Genomic DNA, 21,267 nt, shown 5'->3' with positions numbered 1-21,267 from the left:
AAAACAAACCAAAAACCAAACCAAAACCAAACAAAAAAGCCACAACAACCCAGTGCATTTTAGAATCAACTGCTAGAAATAAAAATCAAAATTCACAAGTTTAAGACCATTATAATGATATATGCCGTTCCCAGTCCAAAGATTATTTAAATAATTGAAAAAACTTTGTCAGACAAAACTTTAGATAAGAATGACTAGAAATATTAATATTACATAGTGGAAGACTTTAAACTACAGGTTGATGGTAATTTAAGGATAAGCATGAATAACTAATATAAAAGTTTAAAAATTTCTGCTTTACTAGCATTGAAGTCTTAAATTATTTGATATATACAAAAAAGATGACATATCACTAGAAATGTAACTTAAGAAATATTTAATTGATTTGAGAGAAGTAGAGAATTTTTGCTCGAAAAGGCAGAAAGTTATCAATGAAAAAACATTCTACTTTTAAATTGAAAGTAATTAATCCTCAAATATCCTATGGGATGTTTCAAAAGTTCATGTGTTCTAAACCTTACCTCTTCTTCCTTTCTATGGGAGAAAGAAGGGGTACAGCCTGCTAACTTAGGTCTCAAAAACTGGATGATAAGAATAGCCTAAGTGTACAGTGCAACTTTTAGACAACACTGTATCAGTTAACTTAATATAGCTTCTTTCTAAATCTTAAAATACCTAAAATGAAAAGGACTCAGGAGTTGTGCTCTCAGGAGTTAAGCTATAGCAGAGTTCTCAGGAAAGTACCTAGCACACAGAAACAGCCCTCTGCCTGCTCATTAGCACAGTAGTGTTTCAAGGCTGTGTGGGGGGAATCGTGCTATGTAATACTATTTTCCTAAAGTGGGCGAATTCAGGCAAAATTTGGCCAGAGGACACTTTTTTCTTTTGTCCTATATCACTGCTTTTTCTTGAAAAATGTAAACATGAAAAGCTTTGAAATTTGCATCTCATTCATGGTTATTCAGTGGCTGCATTTTTAGTTATGTGAAGGCCAAAAATGTTGAAGAACTGTGTACTTCAGAAAACTTAAGTCAGAAATGAATACCAGTATGACACTTTTCTACATGAAGCTTCTGAAAGCCCTACACCCACAGAACTTAGACACACATGCAGGCAAAACAGTTTAGTGGTTGCTATAAAATGTTAGGAAGCAGTAGAGGTGAAAAAGTTGAAACCTTATTTCTTTATTTTTAATACACAAATTTAAAAAATGTTGCTAAAATAGTAAACAACACTTTGAAAATTTCCTGAAAGTATTAGACTAGGGAAGAGTGCTGCCAAGGAAAATTACCTTCCAGGTCTGCAGCTCCAGGAAATAGCATGATAGAGAAGCCAAGGTATCTCACAGAGCACCTTTTAAATTTAAGGTTGCAGCATTCATGTTAAAAATAAAAGATAAAAAAAGAGTAACCCATACTGTAAAACAGGCATGGAAAACTCTTGATGCAATTCATCTGCACCTTACAAACAACAAAAAAAAAATCCTCCCCAAAACCAACTTATTCCATGTCAATCATTTTAATGGTTTCTCCTAATTTTAGAAAGGAGAAACAGGTTCCTAAACTTATTCCACAACACAAAGAAATCAAACAATACATGAATCATCATATTCTGACAGATATACCTACTTCTGAATATAGGGGTGGAGGCAGAAAACGGAACTCCTGGATGTATGCAAATAATGGTCCTTGAAGTGTTCTCTCAAAATCATCAAAAGCAGCTATAGGTGCAAGGCTGGACTGTCCATTTTCCTCTGTGACCACATCTGCATAGCTAGGAGGTGCTGAAGGGAAAAGGTACATACAGTTCAAACAACAAGTTCTTATGCATGTCAAAATATATAACATGATAAATATTAAACTTTAATCAGTGTAAGATTCACCAGCAGGTAGGTGACTTAAAGAATTGTTAAACAAAAAAGGGAGACTAGACTATTTCGTTTTATTCTAATATTAAGCTTATGTTCAAAAACAGACTGACCACTGTTTACTGTGGCTTAATTATCCCCTTAAAATTTAAAGCATACCAAAGATAATTTCTGTACAGGTAGGAATGACAGAACATTGTAGTCCTATGGACTCCAGAAGTCTCCAGGTCTGGGATGTGTACTTAAAAACACCAGGATATTAGATATGTGAGAACAGAAGGAAGGAAATACATAATTCTTTCTTTGGCCATAATATATTTCCCATAGAAAAGAATATTATCTTTTCACAAAGCCTTGGCTACTAAGGCTGGTGAGAGACCCCAGAAACTGCTATTATAGGTTGCAATGCCTTATAACCAAGGATGCAATTGGGATACTGGAGGTGGAAGTAATGAAGTTGTGCACAGATACAACGGCATCCTGTGCTTTCATTTCTACCACCTTCCAAGGCAGCTGGATTTCATTGCCTGTCCTAGAGAGAGAAAGGCAGGGAGGGAAGAAACTCTGTTCTACATATGACAAGCAGGTGGCAAGAAAACATCCACAACAGATTTCCTGTGGGCTTTATTATGAAAGGATGTAATTTGATTCTGTTAGCGAGACTGCAATGAATAAAGCAGACAAAAATCAAAACAGACTAGCAAATTGATTGGGGTTTGTATTGTCAAGTTACCTTCTGGTCTTTCAGGCAGTGTCAGACTAAGCCAATTCACGTTCATGCTACCCTGGCTGCTCACACTTGATGTTCTGCTACCAAATGGATGTAGAGGAATGGTACCAATGACCAGTGGTAAGTTAAGGAATAAATCCATGGCTCCTGGAATATCAACATATACCTGAAAAAAAATAAAAAAACAACAAGTGTATGATTAAAACGTAGGGTTTTATCAGCACTTCACAAGTATTAGTCTAAGTTGTCTTTCCAAGGAAGTTGCCACAAGGAGTTTGTTTCTAATAGTCTTTCAGGGCCCATGCCCCTATGGAGACATGAGCTCTTCAAGTTAAAGAAGTCTTAACATGAGCCCTCACATGGAAACACAGTATACTCATTAAATGCTTGCTTAGGTGACACACAACTGTTTTAAGAACTTGCATGATTTAAACTAAATTTACTTATCAGATCTCCTGTCAGGACACTAATGCCGGAACATGTATTTCTTTCATAACTAATTATTGCAAAATGCTGTGCTAGGAATTTGTATGTAATGTTGGAAGCTACTCATTCTTGAGCATGAAACAGACTACCCAACATACCATCAGTGAATACTCCACACGGATTATACTACAGTCAAGGATTGAAGGGGAAACAGGTGGAATTTTCAACTGTTTGCCATTCCAGGTTTCTGTTTTGCCAGATGACAAGGATTCCCCACGGAGGTTGGCAACAAGCTGTTTGACTTCCTTCATTTTCCCTTTGGCATAGAATGCCTGTGTTTGGTAAATGGTTGCCTTTGGCACCACCATACGGGAAGAGCAATTCTCAATCTCAGCAAAGATCTGAATTGATTCACCTGAAACAAACAAAAGAAAAACAACAAACAAACAAAAAATCCCAAATTTTCAAGTTCTCTTTACATTTACCAGGCAGCTTAAGCAAACTGTCACATTCTGTATACAGTTATAATGCACCAGGTGCTATCACTGCTTTACCTGGAAAAACATCCACTGACGCTAATAGAAGCAAGATCCCCATGAGCTGTTCTAAAAGGGAGGGAAAAAAATAACAAAACAAAACCACAAAAAAAAAATCCCAAAACATACCAGTCTAATAGATGAGGTCCTTCAATAACCTAGAAATACAAGTAGTGCTGTCTTAGTTAACAGAGTATACCGAGAAGATTGCAAAATGCAGACTAAGGTGGTAAAAATATCCTTAATGTTTCATTTATATAAAAAACAGTAAGTACAAACTGTAGCTTTAAAAGGGAAGGAAAATATATCCTATAATTACACCTATTACATACCTGGGGTGTAGCCCTTTCTTTCAATTTTGGCACTTAAGGATATTGGGCCTGAGGTACAAAGCCAACAACATAGAGTCTTTTCTTTTGTGCCTGCTTGGGGTGACTGCAAGAAGAGAAAAATATTGTCCATTAATCCCTTCAGGTATTCAAATCAACACAGAAAAATAATAATTTTCATAATGCACTTATTTATTTTGATAGACAAAGCTACTTTCATAGGAAAAGTCTCAAGCAATTAAAACAGCATTATACAGATACAATGTTTGTCCTAATTCCATTGCTGTATTAGTATTGCTTTTTCTGCCATCCTCCATCCTACAGCCATACTTAACACAGTTTTCAATAATAAAAATAAATATTGCATAGCTTAAAACAACAGGCTTCATAGCCTAGACATCCCAACATACTGTTGCAGAGCTTTTCATTTAATTAACAGTAAATTAGATCGTCTTTGCACTTTCCATTAAGCTGTATTTCAGAAACAAAATAACTAAGCTAAACTACTGCAATCTTGACTCCTGCTATTTCATCGGTTTCTGAATGATCCTGTTTCATCTATATTAAACAAGACTTATTTTACACAACATCAGGATTTTGGGCTTGATCCAAAGCCCATTAAAGTCAAATGAGACCCCTTGATTTTTAATGGAGTTTGTGCAAGGTCCCTTCACAAGCCTGATTTTTCACGCATACACACAAGAAAACTATTTCAATGGACTTCTACACTTTTTTTCCTCTAGATTAAATTTTGAGGAAGGGATAAAATAAAGGAATTTTAGGCCAGACTGAAATCAAATCCTCATTGAAAGCAGTTGTGATATTAAAGTTATTTAAATAAAATGAAATTTCAGGAAAGGATTACAAACAGAATCACAGAATCCCAGGTTGGAAGGGACCTCAGGGATCATCTAGTCCAACCTTTCTCGGAAGAGCACAGTCTAGACAAGATGGCCCAGCACCCTGTCCAGCCGAATCTTAAATGTGTCCCATGTGGCAGAGTCAACCGCTTCCCTGGGGAGATTATTCCAATGCTTGACTGTCCTCACTGTGAAAAATTTTCCTCTCATGTCCAATCGGAATCTCCCCAAGAGCAACTTGTGTCCATTCCCCCTTGTCCTCTCCATGTGACTCCTTGTAAAAAGGGAGTCTCCATCTTCTTTGTAACTACCCCTTAAGTACTGGTACATGGTGATGAGATCTCCTCTGAGCCTCCTTTTCTCAAGGCTGAACAAACCCAGTTCTCCCAGCCTAGCCTCATATGGCAGGCTTCCCAATCCTTTGATCACCTTGGTGGCCCTTCTCTGGACCCCTTCCAGACTGTCCGCATCCTTTTTGTATAGCGGGCACCAGAACCGTACACAGTACTCCAGGTGTGGCCTGACAAGCACTGAGTAGAGTGGGATGATGACTTCTTTATCTCTGCTGGCGATGCCCTTTTTGATGGAACCCAGCATCCTGTTGGCCTTCTTGGCTGCAGCAGCACACTGTTCGCTCATGTTGAGCTTTCTGTCCACCAGGACCCCCAGGTCCCTTTCCACAAAGCTGCTCTCTAGCCAGGTGGATCCCAGTCTGTGCTGCACTCCTGGATTATGTTTTCCGAGGTGCACAACCTTACACTTCTCCTTGTTGAACTTCATAAGGTTCTTGCTGGCCCACTCTTCCAGCCTATCCAGATCTTCCCGCAGAGCAGCTCTCCCTTCTGGAGTGTCTACTTCCACACTCAACTAGGTGTCATCCGCAAATTCATCAGGCTACACTTGATGCCATTACCCAGATCAGTTGTAAAGATGTTGAATAACATTGGGCCCAATATTGATCCCTGAGGGACTCCACTTGTGACAGGTTGCCACTTGGAAAAAGAGCTATTTACCACCACCCTTTGGGTGCGGCCTGTCAGCCAGTTCCCCACCCACTGCACAGACCACTTGTCTAGGCCATAACGCGTTAATTTCTCCAGGAGGAGGCTGCAGGGGACTGTATCAAAGGCCTTGGAGAAGTCCAGGTAGACAATGTCCACCGCCCGCCCCATGTCAACCAGGCAAGTCACTTTGTCATAGAAGGCCACCAGGTTTGTCAAGCACGAACTGCCCTTAGTGAAGCCATGTTGGCTTTTCCCAATCATGTGCTTCATTTGACTTGTGATGGCCCCCAGGAGGATTCGTTCCATAACTTTCCCAGGGATTGAAGTAAGGCTGATGGGCCTATAGTTACCCGGATCCTCCCTCGAGCCCTTCTTGTAGATAGGGGTAACATTTGCCTTCCTCCAGTCCTCTGGGACATCCCCTGTTCTCCATGACTTCTCAAAGATTATGGAGAGAGCCCTTGCGATGATGTCAGCCAGCTCTCTCAACACCCTTGGGTGGATGGCATCAGGGCCCATTGATTTGTGGGGGTCAGGCTCCTGTACTAATTCATATACTAACTCTTCCTTCACTGATGGTGAGTCGGTGTTTGGTTCAATTGGCAATTTTGTTCCCAAAGCCTGGGACGCAACAGTGTTGGTAAAGACAGAGGTGAAGAAGGTGTTGAGGACCTCTGCCTTTTCTGCATCATTGGTGACTGATTCTCCTTTTCTGTTTAACAGTGGGCCTATGTTTTCCTTCTTTTTCTCCTTATGGTTGACATGTCTGAAGAACCCTTTCTTGTTATTTTTTTATGTCTACAGCCAGTTTCAATTCAAATTGGGCTTTTGCTTTTCTGACTGCGTCTCTGCACGCTCTGGCTATGCCCTTGTAGTTCTCGGTGGATTATCCTCCACTTCTCCATCTCTGGTATGCTTCCCTTTTGGATTTGAGCAGACCCAGGAGGTCATGGTTGAGCCATGGGGCCTCTTGCTCCACTTACTTCCTTTTCCTTTGTAGGGGATAAATTGGCTTTGTGCTTCCAATAGAGAGTTCTTGAAGAACTCCCAGCTCTCACTAGCTCATTTGTCCTCCATGGAAGCTTCCCATCGAATCCCTCCCAAATGAGCCCCGAGTGCACTGAAGTTTGATCTTCTAAAATCCAGAACCCTTGTCTTAGAGCTGACCTTCAGTACACTCAGCAGGATCCCGAACTACACAATACTGTGGTCACTGCAGCCAAGGCTATCACTAACCGAGATATTACAAAGCAGGTTTTCTCGGTTTGTGAATAGCAAGTCCAGCAGTGCCTCCTTCCTGGTTGGCACATCTAACATTTGTATGAGGAAACAGTCCTCTATGCATTCCAGGAACTTGGTGGATGACATGCGAGCTGCCATATTGTTCTTCCAGCAGATGTCTGGGTAGTTGAAGTCACCCATCAGGACCAGGTTCTGTTGGCCAGAAGCTTGCTTTAGTACCAAAATATTGCTTCGTTGGCTTCGTCACCATGGTTAGGAGGTCGGTAGCAGATGCCCACTGTGAGGTCCTGCTTGGAGATGACCCCTTTGACTTTAACCCAGAGGCATTCGATAGAGCAGTCGCAATCACCATAGTTGACTTCGATACATTCAAGGTTTTCCTTAATGTAGAGTGCGGCGACTCCACCTCTTCTACCCTGCCTGTCTTTACGAAAGAGCCTCTAACCCTCCATTGCGAACCCCCAGTCATTTGAGTTGTCCCACCATGTTTCAGTTACTCCTATGATGTCATACCCTTCTGAGTGGGCACGGAGCTCCAGTTCCTCCTGTTTGTTTCCTAGACTGCGTGCATTTGTATACATACACTTGAGGTGATTACTCTTCTGTTTTACCTCTTGGGAGACAGCTAAGGAACCTTTGTTACCACACTGCTTGGCCTGACTTACTCCCCCGTTAGACGTGCTGGTGTGAGCATTTTGGCAACAGATCCCATCCCCCAAGTCCTTCAGTTTAAAGCCCGCCTCACCAAGTTAGCCAGCCTACTGCTGAAGATTCCCTTACCCCTTTTGGACAGGTGGATTCCATCCCTCCCTAGCATGTTGTTGTCATTGAAGAACACCACATTGTCATAAAAGCCAAACCCCTCACAGTGGCACCAGCCACGTAGCCAGGAGTTGATATACGTTATGCACCCATTTCTGGCTGCTCCCTTCCCTTGAACTGGCAAAATGGAAGAGAAGATCACTTGGGTGCCAATGTTTTTCACTTGCTCCCCTAGGGCTCGAAAGTCTTCCTTGATTTTACCCAGGTTACGGCTCTCAGTGTCGTTCATGCCTACATGAAATAGTAGTAGTGGATAGTAGTCTGTTTTCCTGATGAGTTGTGGCACCATCTCGGCAACGTCTCGGACCTTGGCTCCTGGGAGGCAGCATACCTCTCGTGACCCCCTGTCAGGTCGGCAGATGGGTGCCTCAGTACCCTTCAACAGAGTGTCATCCACCACGAGCACTCGTCGTTTCTTTTTACGATGTCCACTTGTGCTGGTTTTGGCTGAGAAGGGGTTAATTCTCCTCACTGTGGGGGGGTCGGCTACCTTTCCAGCTTCCCAACCTCTGCCACGTGGGCAGGAGGCTGGGAGGGGCAGGGCCATGTCAGGGGCGGCTGACCCCAACTGGCCAATGGCATGTTCATTCCATACCATGTGACACCATGACCAGTACATTAAGGGGGGGCAGTTTGCGGCTCGGGAGCTGCGCGGCGGCGGGCGGTGAGCGGCTGCGTCGCATGTGGTTTTTTCGGCAGTTCGTTCCCCTCCCCCAGGGTTTTGTGCCTCTCCTTGTTCTCCTTTACATTGCATTTCTGTTGTTGTTTCTTTTAATTTTAATTATTAAACTGTTCTTATCCCAACCCACGAGCGTTACCCTTCTGATTCTCTCCCCTCATCTACCGGTGGGCGAGTGAGCGAGTGACTGTGTGGGGCTGAGCTGCCGGCTAAACCACGAGACCACTGTGTGTTGCTGGTATAGTTTCCCCTCGTGGGGGACTTTGCAGACTTTGCCCATGGGTATCCTCAGTCATTAAGGCTTCATATCTGTTTCTGATTATGATGGTGGAGGGCGCAGGCTGATGTGGAATCCTGCTTCTGTGAGTCACCAGGGTCCACAGTGCCTCATACAGAACTGTGATAATTTCTCCCCATCAGTAGAAAACTATCTATATGGAAATTATCAGTTATGCACTGCAGCAAATTTTTTACTTTGCATTTTTAAGTTAGCAGTCCCTCACTAAACTAGTAAGAGTTGCTCTGTTCCTTCCATAGATTTTTCTTTATAACTGTAGAGGAACGGTTCACCAAGTTTTCTTCTTTAATGAGATTCTACAGTTTAGTAGTATCAATTTAGATTGACAAACACATTTTATGTATCATAAAAATCAAGCAACTCCAAGTACAGGATAATTTACCCTTCAAAATACAAGCAGTTAAAGAGTCGCTAAACTGATATAATACTTAAAAGAAGAGCTGTAGTTAAACTAGCGAATAAATATTAGGTAAAATTACATGTTGATGTTGCTTCAGTTGTTATACTTCATTATTTTTATGCCAGAAAAAGAATGAGTAATTCTGTCAGTTCTTACCAGTAACGAAGGAGTGTTGATATCTATATGTTCAAAGACTGTAAATACCTTCTTTAATTTTACTGGTAGAAGCCAAGGCCTATGCAATTCAGCTTTCACCCAATAGCGCACACTGCCATGTCTGCCTTCAAATGAGGTAGCAAGTGGTCTGTGTAGGACAAAGGTCAAAGTTGAGTAAAATTTTTCTCTCCTTCCAATAACAATACAATTGATCAGATTAGGAATTATTATGTAGAACTGTATTTTTAATGCATCATAATAAGCATAACTTATTTGCAAAGTTTCCATATATCAGAAAACGGTAAGATTAAAGCTGGGAGAAAAAAAATAATCTCCAATTCATCCAACAGCAGTTCTGTAGAAGTTTTAAGAATCAATTAAAGAATTGTGCTAGAAAATGCCTGAAGAGTACACATTTCCTTTAGACGTAAGAAGCCACTTTCAAGTGTGGAATAAAGCATGCCCTTTTAAGGTCAAATTAAGACCACCGAATAAAATTAGCATTAGTACCATCCAGTTACTGTTTTGGACATTGTATTCTGTAAGTAGTTGTGTATTATTTACTTGGCTGGTATCTCAGTGGTTTATTTTACCTATAACCAAGTGCTTTTGTAGTTTGTTTTGCCTTAAGTACATTAGTTAAATATTTCAATTTAGAGTTCTGAATAGAGAAAGGCTACTTTGAGCATCTTCTAATTTTCCTTTACCATGATGAGGCCATCTTAAAATATTTATATATAAAAAAAGATAAGCACTGTTCTGCTCTGAACAGTGAAAGACAAAGGAAGCCCTTCTAGGGATCTGGGGTGAGGAATATGGAGAAAGGGACTCCAACGCTTTCAGTATTACGATTTTTTTCTTCCTCTCCCTACCAGCATAAGATGATGAAGGACATAAGATTTTTATATTCCAGTCACATCCAGTTAACTGTAACTTGTCTTTTCCTAACATTTTTTTGCCTTTAATCTCAAAGAAAAAAATTTTATATTTGCACTATGTTTGAAATGCATCATAATAAAATATAAGTTATGGGCAAAGCTTCCCTCCCTAACTTCTATAGGGAATAATACTAGCTATGCTAGTACTTTACTAGAATGAATCTTTCTGCTACAGGTTTGACATACCTATTTGCACATCTGAAAAGTTTACCTTTTTTCCTTAATAACACAAATGAAAGGATTTTCTAATCAGTCTTCAATGATTCATCCTGCCCCAGTATCCTTTAAGGCAAAACCAGTAAGGCCAGTCAGTGTCTTGGTTTTTTCACTGTTGCTTTGTATTTGGTTGTACTGGGTCTGGCTGGGATGGAGTTAACTTTCCTCACAGCAGCCTGTATGGTGCTGTGCTTTGCATTTGTGGCTAGAACAGTGCTGATAACACACCAATGTTTTAGCTATTACTGAGCAGTGCTTGCACAGCATCAAGGCTGTCTCTCCAACACCCCCTTTCCAAAGGCCAATAGGCTGGGTATGGGCAAGAGGTTGGGAGGGGACATAGCCAAGACAGCTGACCCAAACTGACCAAAGGGATATTCCATACCATATGGCATTGTGCTCAGCAATAAAAGCTGAAGAGGGAAGGGAGGGAAGACATGGACAGACAGGGCTGACACAGACATTCATGGCTTTGGTGTTTGTCTTCTCAAGCAACCACTACACATACTGAGGCCCTGCTTTCCAGGAAGCGGCTGGACATCTGCCTGCCATGGGGAAGTAGAAAATGAATTCTTATTTTTTGCTTTGCTTCTGTGTACGGCTTTTGTTTTTCCTATTAAACTGCCTTTGTCTCAACCCACAAGCTTGCCCATCTTATTTTTTTCTCCCTGCCCTGTCAATGAAGAGGAGTGAGAGTACGACTGCATGGAAGACTGGCAGCCAGCCAAGGTCAACCCACCACATTGGTTTTGTTTTAAATACATTTTAGAAATATTCTATGGATACAAAATAGAAGAAGAAACAGTAAGGAGGCAGCATCAAACTAGTGTTCTTCAGGCCTTTTATTACCAGCCTTCATTTCTTCAGTATTATCAAAGATGGCTTCATAGTTATTCCTTCAAGTCACTTCAAAAGAATTTTAGTGTTTTAATCAATGTTTGTGCTGTTTTACTGGTCATCTATTGAATCTCAAACATAATATACCATATTCACATACACTGTTTTGTTCTTTCATATTTGAACATCCCTCCCAACTCAAGGGAATATCGGTATCATCCTTATCACTTCTTATGGATGATTTTCATATGACCCTTAAATTGACTTCTAAAAGTCTCCATATATATGAGCCTTCTTCAGTGTTCCAATAATATCTACTGTAAAGCCCTATGCTATTCACTGAAACTGATCCGTAAAAGCATTTATCATCTACAGGTTCTGCTTAAGCCAGTCCCTCTAATAAGCAAATGGTTTATTAGCTTTAATATTAGGTATTAGTCTAATATTCTGCCAACTTTTTTTAACCTTAATAACTTCAGTACTTGGCTTTTATAGTAAGAGGCTCCTCCTGCCTCCCTTCTTTCATCTATTTCTAGACACTCTCTCTGTTCCTTTATATTTAATTTTCCTGGAACTTGTGTGTTAGCTAATTTCCATGTTGGTAACTCCTCTACATATAAATCTTCCCTTCACAATGTATACATTAGACACCTCAAACGTTTTTGTGTGCATGTGGCAATTTATCTTAAGACTTCTGCTATCGCTCTTGCTTCACCTTTGCTTTCGGAGACAAGCAAGATTAGGCATGGGAATGTTTCTTGCTTCATCTACCCATCCATTTGCTTATTTCCATCCTGGCTTTTTGCATAAAGGCCAGCCTGAGTACATATATCCTATTTAAAATAGGGGGGAAAAAAAATCTCTTATTTTGTTCAAATGTGGTTAAGCTTGCCACATCTCTTTCAGACTGAGCCAGAACAGTTAAGCTGTTATCTTATCACTAGTTCTGATGGCCTGCATGGTTCCAGTAAAATCTTGTTTCATTTAGAAGATACCTCAGCCACTCCGCAGGACTCAAGTGACACAAATTCCCCTCCCTTCTCCTGTGAAGGGGTAAAATACTACAAGACATAACAAGCCAATAGACCTCGGTCAAAAAAGGAAGTAACCAACTGGGCAACAATGAGCTCCTGTTTTGTGAAAAACTCTTAACCAGTTTTAAAGCAACCTCTTCCATTTAATGAGATTATGTCCTCTGCTGCATGTCTGAGCACAACTCCACCCACCCACAAGAATTTTTCTTAAGCAGGTATGTATCTTAGCCTTCTCTCACACAAGCTGTGTACTGCATGTAAGTACTTACATCTGTGGAAGCTCAAAGCTGAATGCATATTCATGCCTTCCTGAACAAATGGTGTGAAGGCCTTCTTCAGAATTGTCATCATCTAGGAGGGAAAAACCCAATATGCTATTCCACCTGTGAACATTTTACACAGCATAATATATTATATAGTTTTCTTTTTCAGAATAAGAGGGATTCTTTACAATACTAAGAACACAGTGTCCCACAAACAAGTCTCTCCAGTCCATTTATATTAATTGCTAGATGTGATGTATGGCTGCAGAATTTTTAAGGTTAGGTGAGATTCCAAGATTCACCTTACATAAATTAAAACAAGTTAACTTCTACTTTTATGATCTCGATTCTGAGTACCGACATAGTTGTAACTGCTGCTGCCATTTCAGGGTCTGCCTGAAAGATCTGTAATGGAAACTCTTGTTTTCCAGTATGATTTCTAGTTAAAGCTTAAAATGAAATAGAGCTCTCTAATAGTATTAGGTGATCTTAGTATTGTCTGCTACATTAACCTAATAAATTTATTAATTCAGCTTCCTTCTACCTCCTGCCTAGCAAGTGTCCAAAAATGGATTTTTTTAAAAAGTGCACAAGTACCACCTAGAAAGTACCAAACAAATTCAGGGGCACAAAAGGTAGCAACAAATTTGTGGTTTGTTCTGATATAATTACCATAAAACCAGGAAAAAATGCTGATCCCATTAAAACAGAAAGTTATTTAGAAAAAATAATTTAGCATCTCGCATACAAGACGGTTGAGGTAATAAAAACACATTTATTGGTATTATGCAAAAGATGCTACCTATTGTTAGCACTCTGAAACATCATGAAGGAATTTTGGTACATTTTAAGATTTTTTTAATTTTTTTTTAAGTTCCCACTGCCCCACAAAAATGCTGATGCTCTAATTTCTTTAGTACACCAGCAATACTGAAACAAACCTATGCAAAACTATAAGACCACTAGAACACTACTTACACAAATGCATCCTCAGCACATCTGCTGGTTTTAGCTGAGAAGGGGTTAATTCTCTTCACTGTAGCGCTGCTGGTGGTCAGGGAACTTTCCAGCTTCCCATGCTCTGCCACACGGACAGGAGGCTGGGAAGGATGGGGCCACAGCCAGGGAAGCTGACCCTGACTGGCCAATGGGATGCTCATTCCACACCATGTGACACCATGACCAGTACATTAAGGGGGGGCAGTCATAACTTGTGGAGGTGTGGTGTTGGGTGGTTGTGTTGTGTGTGGTTTGTTTTGGTGGTTCATCCCACCCCCCTGGGTTTTGCGCCTCTGGTTGTTTTCCGTTCCATTGTGTTGTTGTTTTACTTTAACTATTAAACTGTTATTATCTCAACCCACAAGCTTTACCCTTCAAATGCTCTTCCCCCATCCCACCAGTGGGGGAGCGAGCGAGCAACTGTGTGGGACTGACTTGCTAGCTAAACCACAACAGTCATGGTGCCCAATGTGGGGCTCAAGGGTTGGACATAATAACAGCTGCTGGTCACAGCACCATGTTCTCATTTTTGCAGTTTGTGTTAAAGACTGGTGTTGGTTTGTTTAGTCTGCTGTGTTCTGCTGTGATTAGTAACGTTTTGCCTACAAGATTTGTTATACAAACACTCGTTTTCAGCTTTATCTGGTATTTGGGGTTTTTGCTGAAACTGTTAGGGCACTTGGGATACCACCTTGTTGAGGCAATTAGCAATTATACCTCCTCCTTAGAGAGATTTTATATGGAGGAAATACAGAATAGTACCTTTGCAACTTTGTTCTCTGATGTCTCTGCCTTTATTACAACAACCTTTTTGTATCTTGAACATCCTTGGGTGGTTAAGGTGCACTTATTGTTAGGTTTTGGGCATGTTGTTTTGGTTTTGACTAAGCAACTTCAGAATATCACCCAGAAATCTGCCCCGAGGCTTGATAGTTATGAGTGGCAGGGCATGTGGGATAGCATGGGCAAATACCTAGGGCAGTGGGCACCCCCAGTGTTTTGGAGTTTCACCCCCGAACAAGTGCAGAATCCTAAAAAACTAGTAGAATATTTGGAGAAAGTATGTTGTTATGCTGGGAACTCCAGAGACACACAGATAACTGCAATGTGCTGGGGTCTGGCCCATGGCTACTGAACCCTGCTCAACAGTATTCAGTGCCCCCAAGGGGAAGAGAATGTCTCTGGATTGAAAGGCAAAGTGACAGGCACTGCGGCCACTCAAACCCCCATAACAAGCACTGTGGCCAAGTCAAACAATCAACCCGTGCCAGTATCAGTCACGCCCAAACGCAAGAAGAAATACTGGAAGCGGACATCAACTCGTTTAGAACAGGATGATGAAAAAGCAGGGCCGTCACGAGAAAAGGAAGAAGAAGTAATAAATGAAATAGAGACCACCCGATCCCTGTCTTTGAGTGAGTTGCGAGATATACGGAAAGATTTCAGCCATTGTTCAGGTGAGCACATTGTCATCTGGCTGCTCCGATGCTGGGATAATGGGGCCAGTAGCCTGGAATTAGAGGAGAAAAGAAGCCAAACAACTGGGATCCCTTTCTGGGGAAGGGGGCATTGACAAAGCATTTGGAAAAAGAACACAAGACCTCAGTCTCTGGAGGTGACTCCTGTCCAGAGTGAAGGAAAGGTATCCCTTTAAAGAAGATGTTACATATTACCTAGGAAAAAACACAACTATGGAGAAAGGTATCCAGCATCTAAGGGAATTAGCTGTGCTTGAGGTGACTTATGGTGACCTGGACAATCAACGGTCATCCAAAGATCCATATGAAGCCGAGTACACACAACCCATGTGGTGGAAGTTTGTACGGAGCGCACCATCCTCGTATGCAAACTCATTGGCAGTAATGTCCTGGAGAGAGGACGAGGCACCAACAGTGGCAGAGGTGATTGATAGACTCCGGGATTACGAAACAAATATCTCTTCCTTGCTCGTCTCTGCTGTAGAGAAACTATCCCAAGAGGTCCAGCAACTCAAAGAAGATATGTCCTCCTCCCCACCTCAACAAAGTAGTGTCTCAGCTGTTAGGAATAAGCATCCTTTTGCTCCAAGGAGAGGATACACATAACAGGGCACCCTACGGTACCCAAGAGGCACGGTTACGTGAGCGGCAAAGAAAAACAATCACGCAGGGAGTTTCTTCCATGGAAGTTGCTGCTACAGTTTCCAGTGAGCAGGTCCCCAGACAGAGGAGTAGAAGCGCTGATTTTATTTCTGAGCTTAATAGAGAGACTCTTGATCCATGTTCACAGGAAGTGAGTTGTGAATGCCATGATCAGGACTAGAGGGGCCCTGCCTCCAGCCAGGTGGAGGAAAGGGATAACCAGGCTTACTGGACTGCGTGGATCCAATGGCCTGACACATCCGACCCACAGGAGTATAACGCTTTAGCGGATGCTCTTGCACAGTGCACCCCAATGCCATCAAACTATATAGGGGCAGAAACCATCAGTATTGCTGGAGTGACAGGGGGATCCCAAGAGCTAACTGTACTGGAGGCCGAAGTGAGCCTCACTGGGAATGAGTGACAAAAGCACCCCATTGTGACTGGCCCAGAGGCTCCGTGCATCCTTGGCATAGACTACCTCAGGAGAGGGTATTTCAAGGACCCAAAAGGGTACAGGTGGGCTTTTGGTGTAGCTGCCTTGGAGACGGAGGAAACTGAACAGCTGTCTACCTTGCCCGGTCTCTCAAAGGACCCTTCTGTTGTGGGGTTGCTGAGGGTCAAAGAACAACAGGTGCCAATCGCCACCACAACAGTGCACCGGCAGCAATATCGCACCAACCGAGAATCCCTGATTCCCATCCATAAGCTCATTCACCAACTGAGGAGCCAAGGAGTCATCAGTAAGACCCACTCACTCTTTAACAGTCCCATATGGCCAGTGCGGAAGTCTAATGGAGAGTGGAGACTAACAGTAGACTATCGTGGCCTGAATGAAGTCACTCCACCGTTGAGTGCTGCCGTGCCAGACGTGCTAGAACATCAATACAAACTGGAGTCAAAGGCAGCCAAGTGGTATGCCACAATTGATATTGCTATTGCATTCTTCTCCATCCCTCTGGCAGCAGAGTGCAGGCCACAGTTTGCTTTCACATGGAGGGCCGTCTAGTACACCTGGAATCGACTGCCCCAGGGGTGGAAACACAGCCCTACCATTTGCCATGGACTGATTCAGACTGTACTGGAACAAGGAGAAGCTCCAGAACACCTACAATACATTGACGAAATCATTGTGTGGGGCAACACAGCAGCAGCTGTTTTTGAGAAAGGAGAGAAAATAGTCCAAATCCTTCTGAAAGCTGCTGTTGCCATAAAACCAAGTAAGGTGAAGGGACCCGCACAAGAGATCCAGTTTTTAGGAATCAAATGGCAAGATGGACGTCATCAGATCCCAATGGATGTGATCAACAACATAGCAGCCATGTCTCCACCAACTAGCAAAAAGGAAACACAAGCTTTCTTGGGCGTTGTGGGTTTTGGGAGAATGCATATTCGAAATAGCAATACGATCGTAAGCCCTCTCCATAAAGTGACCCGGAGGAAGAATGATTTCAAATGGGGCCCTAAGCAATGACAATCCTTTGACCACACTAAACAGGAAATAGTTCATGCAGTAGCTCTTGGGCCAGTCTGGGCAGGACAAGATGTAAAAAATGTGCTCTATACCACAGCTGGGGAGAATGGCCCTACCTGGAGCCTCTGGCAGAAAGCACCAGGGGAGACCCAAGGTCAAACCCTAGGGTTTTGGAGTCGGGGATACAGAGGGTCCCAAGCCCGCTATACTCCAACTGAAAAAGAGATACTGGCAGCATATGAAAGGGTTTGAGCTGCTTCAGAAGTGGTTGGTACTGATGCACAGCTGCTCTTGGCAACCTGACTGCCGGTGTTGTGCTGGATGTTCAAAGGAAACGTCCCTTCTACACACCATGCAACTGATGCTACGTGGAGTAAATGGGTTGCACTGATCACCCAGCAGGCTCGAGTAGGAAACCCCAGTCGCCCAGGAATATTGGAAGTGATCATGGACTGGCCAGAAGGCAAAGTCTTTGGAATATCACCGGAGGAGGAGGTGACACGTGCTGAAGAAGCCCCACTGTATAACAAACTGTCAGAAGATGAGAAGCAGTATGCCCTGTTCACTGATGGGTCCTATCATCTTGTGGGAAAGCACAGGAGATGGAAGGCTGCTATATGGAGTCCATCCATCCAGCTGGCCTTAGGCATTGCTGAACAAGAAAAGCGGCCAGTGCTCTATCTCTGTACTGACTCCTAGATGGTGGCAAGTGTCCTGTGGAGCTGGTTACGGCAGTGGAAGCAAAGCAACTGGCAGCTTAAAGGCAAACCCATCTGGGGTGCTACATCATGGCCGGATATTGCTGGCCGGGTAGAGAAACTGGTTGTAAAGGTACGTCATGTGGATGCTCACGTCCCCAAGAGGCCACTGAAGAACATCGGAACAACCAGCAGGTAGATCAGGCTGCCAAGACTGAAATGGCTGAGGTGGATCTGGACTGGCAACATAAGGGTGAACTATTTCTAGCTCGGTGGGCCCACGACACCTCAGGCCATCAAGGGAGAGATGCAACATACAGGTGGGCTCGTGATCGAGGGGTGGACTTGACCATGGACACTACTGCACAGGCTATCCATGAATGTGAAACATGCGCCGCAAGCAAGCAAGCAAAGCAGGTAAAGCCTCTGTGGTATGGGGGATAATAGCTGAAATATAAATATGGGGAGGCCTGTCACATTGACTATATGACACTTCCACAAACCTGCCAAGGCAAGTGCCATGTGCTTACAATGGTAGAAACAACCACCGGCTGGCTGGCAACATATCCTGTCCCCCGTGCCGCTGCCCGGAACACTAGCCTGGGTCTCAAAAAACAAGTCCTGTGGCGACATGGCACCCCAGAGAGAATTGAGTCAGACAACGGGACTCATTTCCGAAATAGCCTCATAGACACCTGGGCCAAAGAGCACGGCATTGAGTGGGTGTATCACATCCCCTATCACGCACCAGCCTCTGGGAAAATTGAACAGTACAATGGACTGTTAAAAACTACACTGAGAGCAATGGGGGGTGGAGCATCCAATCACTGGGATACACATTTAGCAAAAGCCACGTGGTTAGTCAACACGAGGGGCTCTGCCAATGGAGCTGGCCCTGCCCAGTCAGAAATCCTACATACTGTGGAGGGGGATAGAGTCCCTGTAGTGCACACAAAAAATATGCTGGCAAAAACAGTCTGGGTTCTTCCTGCCTCCGGCAAAGGCAAACCCATTCATGGGATTGCTTTTGCTTGAGGACCTGGGTGCACTTGGTGGGTGATGCAGGAGGATGGAGAAGTCCAATGTGTGCCTCAAGGGGATTTGATTTTGGGTGAAAACAGTCAATGAACTGAATGGCACAATGTGAACTGCTATATAATATTGTGTGTCATCTTGGTGTTCTATCAATATCGTAGTACAAACCTCCCAACCCATGGAATATAAACTTTGATGAAACAAGCGAAGTGCAGCAGTCATGGAACGATGACTGACTTGTTATGTAGCAGCCCAATGCCACACACCCCATCTCTCCCACCCTGAAAGACTAATACAACAGATGGAGCCCAGAGTCATAGACTGGGTGAACTCAATGGACATTTTTATGGACATTTTACAGGGAAGGTCCATAAACTAAGGGAATGATGTCTGTGTTACATCAAAGGATATGAAGGGGAGGGGTGGTGGTTGATAAGGTTGCATTGGATCGTATGGGACCTGGGCATGGTGTAGATGATATGAAATAAGGCATGGAGAAGGTGCTGGTTTTGGCTGTGAAGGGGTTAATTTTCTTCACTGTAGTGCCTGTGGTGGTCAGTGACCTTTCCCATTCTCTGCCATGTGGGCAGGAGGCTGGGAGGGGCAGGGCCACAGCCAGGGGAGCTGACCCTGACTGGCCAATGGGATAGTCATTCCATACCATGTGACACCCCACCGGTGGGGGAGTGAGGAAGCGCCTGTGTTGGGCTGAGTTGCCAGCTAAACCACAACAGCACATAATGTCATGAAATAACAATCTTCAGTACACTGAAGGAGTAAAACAATGTGTATAATGCTTTTTTTGTTAAAAAATACTTGGACATTTGTTTGTTTTTAAAAGGAAAGTAAAAAAAAAATTTCCTTGCACGTAACTTTTTTCATCCCCTCTCCACTTCCTTCCTGCCAGATCAGCAGTTCTACTGAGCCTGAGCAGCAGTAGAACTGTGGTAAACAAGTACTGAGCTGTCAAACACAGACCAGGCTGGAGCAGAAGACTGGCCTGAACAGGTGCGAGCAGATCCCCTGCCAGCCACTCATATACATACAGTATACATTACACCCCACCACATTTGCTCAGCAACTCTGCTCACAGCCTAGCCTGACTATTGCAGAGGTAAGGAGAGAGGGAGGGGCACCACCCATGCCTCACCCTCTGGTCTCCTCATACCACAGGGCTATGGCTGCTGGCTTCCCCCAACCTGCCCTATGCTACATGCAAGGTGACACCCCAATCCTGCACTTCTCTCAGGAGCATGTGCTGACCATTACTGAAAGGCGATTACAGATAGCACTGGCTGGAAGTGTGGGAGGGGAAAGACAACCAAGTGAGGGTTGTGAGAGGCTTCAGGACCACGTGTGCCAGTGGCTGGCCCTGCTCACAGCCCCTTGCTGGCCCAGTAGACATGCACTGCAGGAGCTTGAATGCTTCTGTCTGTCCCCAGAGTTGGGCTTTCCCAAGAAAAGCAGCATGCCCTCTGAGCCGTCAAGGCCAACATTTGCCAGGCAGGCCCCGTTCCCAACAAAAAGTGACCAGGGTGACAGCACTCCTCCCCTTAGCAGTGCAACACCCCCAGCGTCCTACCAAGGCCGCGATTGGATCTATAATCGGGGGTGGGGGGTGGTGGGGAAGGCAGGCAGCAAGGGAGAAAGCAGTAGCTGCTGAATTGAAACACACCACCACCACCCCAAGCCTCCCAGCAAAGTAAACTTGTACTCCTTGCTTCACAGCTAGTGCCCTCCCCCACCGTGCATACTCTAACTCCTCAGGGAAGTGGGGCCCCAACCCTGCACAGGGCTGACCTCGGGGTAGCCAGAGACCATCCGCCCCACCCCCAGCACACATCAGAGTGCGGGCAGAGGAACCTGCTCCCTCAGCTCTTCCCCCGCGTCCCAGCCCCCTATAATCAGCGGCTGGCATCGCCTTAGCAATAGGCTAACAAACCCCAGCAGGCCAATGACAATGCGAGGACAGGGCGTGGCCTTCCGGACTATGCTAGGGTACGAGGTGTTGAGTTAAACTCCACTGCGTGCAGCGAGCGTTCGCAGTTCTGCCCCTGCAGCCGAGGGAGGGGCAGTGGTGTCCCGGGACAACTGCTGTACGTTTTTACGTGCCGCACATGCAGCGGTGCACACCCTGTCTCGCTTCTGGTGTCGGAACGTGTCAGATCTGTCCCTTCCCTGCCACCTTTTGTTCCCTTTTCCAGCCAAGGCCAAGCACCTACTATCGGGGTCAGCATTTGGAGCTACAGTCCATATGTAAAGTCATTGCTGCTGCTTAAGCAGACATTTAGAAGCACAAGGTCG

General features: G+C 43.8%; 1 protein-coding gene across 5 annotated transcripts in view; it reads right to left on the bottom strand.

Moving 5' to 3' along the window:
• LOC135310885 (arrestin domain-containing protein 3-like) overlaps positions 1-21,267 on the bottom strand; it is a 58,697-nt gene that overhangs the window by 35,215 nt on the left and 2,215 nt on the right. For 3 of the 5 annotated variants that reach the window (XR_010370843.1, XM_064439982.1, XM_064439983.1), the window contains exons 2-7: positions 12,644-12,725; positions 9,350-9,497; positions 3,892-3,994; positions 3,182-3,438; positions 2,601-2,763; positions 1,629-1,783 (exon numbers count right to left, since the gene is read on the bottom strand). Coding sequence is in view for 4 of the 5 variants with exons in the window: in XM_064439982.1 (XP_064296052.1) it covers positions 1,629-1,783; positions 2,601-2,763; positions 3,182-3,438; positions 3,892-3,994; positions 9,350-9,497; positions 12,644-12,725 (908 nt within the window). In the remaining variant the exon portion in view is untranslated. Of the gene's footprint in view, positions 1-1,291; positions 1,354-1,628; positions 1,784-2,600; positions 2,764-3,181; positions 3,439-3,891; positions 3,995-9,349; positions 9,498-12,643; positions 12,726-21,267 lie in introns of all 5 variants that reach the window. The other 2 variants (XM_064439980.1, XM_064439981.1) reach the window with 2 other exon arrangements.

Source organism: Phalacrocorax carbo (assembly GCF_963921805.1).
Source record: "Phalacrocorax carbo chromosome W unlocalized genomic scaffold, bPhaCar2.1 SUPER_W_unloc_5, whole genome shotgun sequence".
Classification (NCBI taxonomy): domain Eukaryota; kingdom Metazoa; phylum Chordata; class Aves; order Suliformes; family Phalacrocoracidae; genus Phalacrocorax; species Phalacrocorax carbo.
The sequence above is the reverse complement of the archived record's forward strand: the minus strand, read 5'-3'. Positions and strand labels throughout refer to the sequence as shown.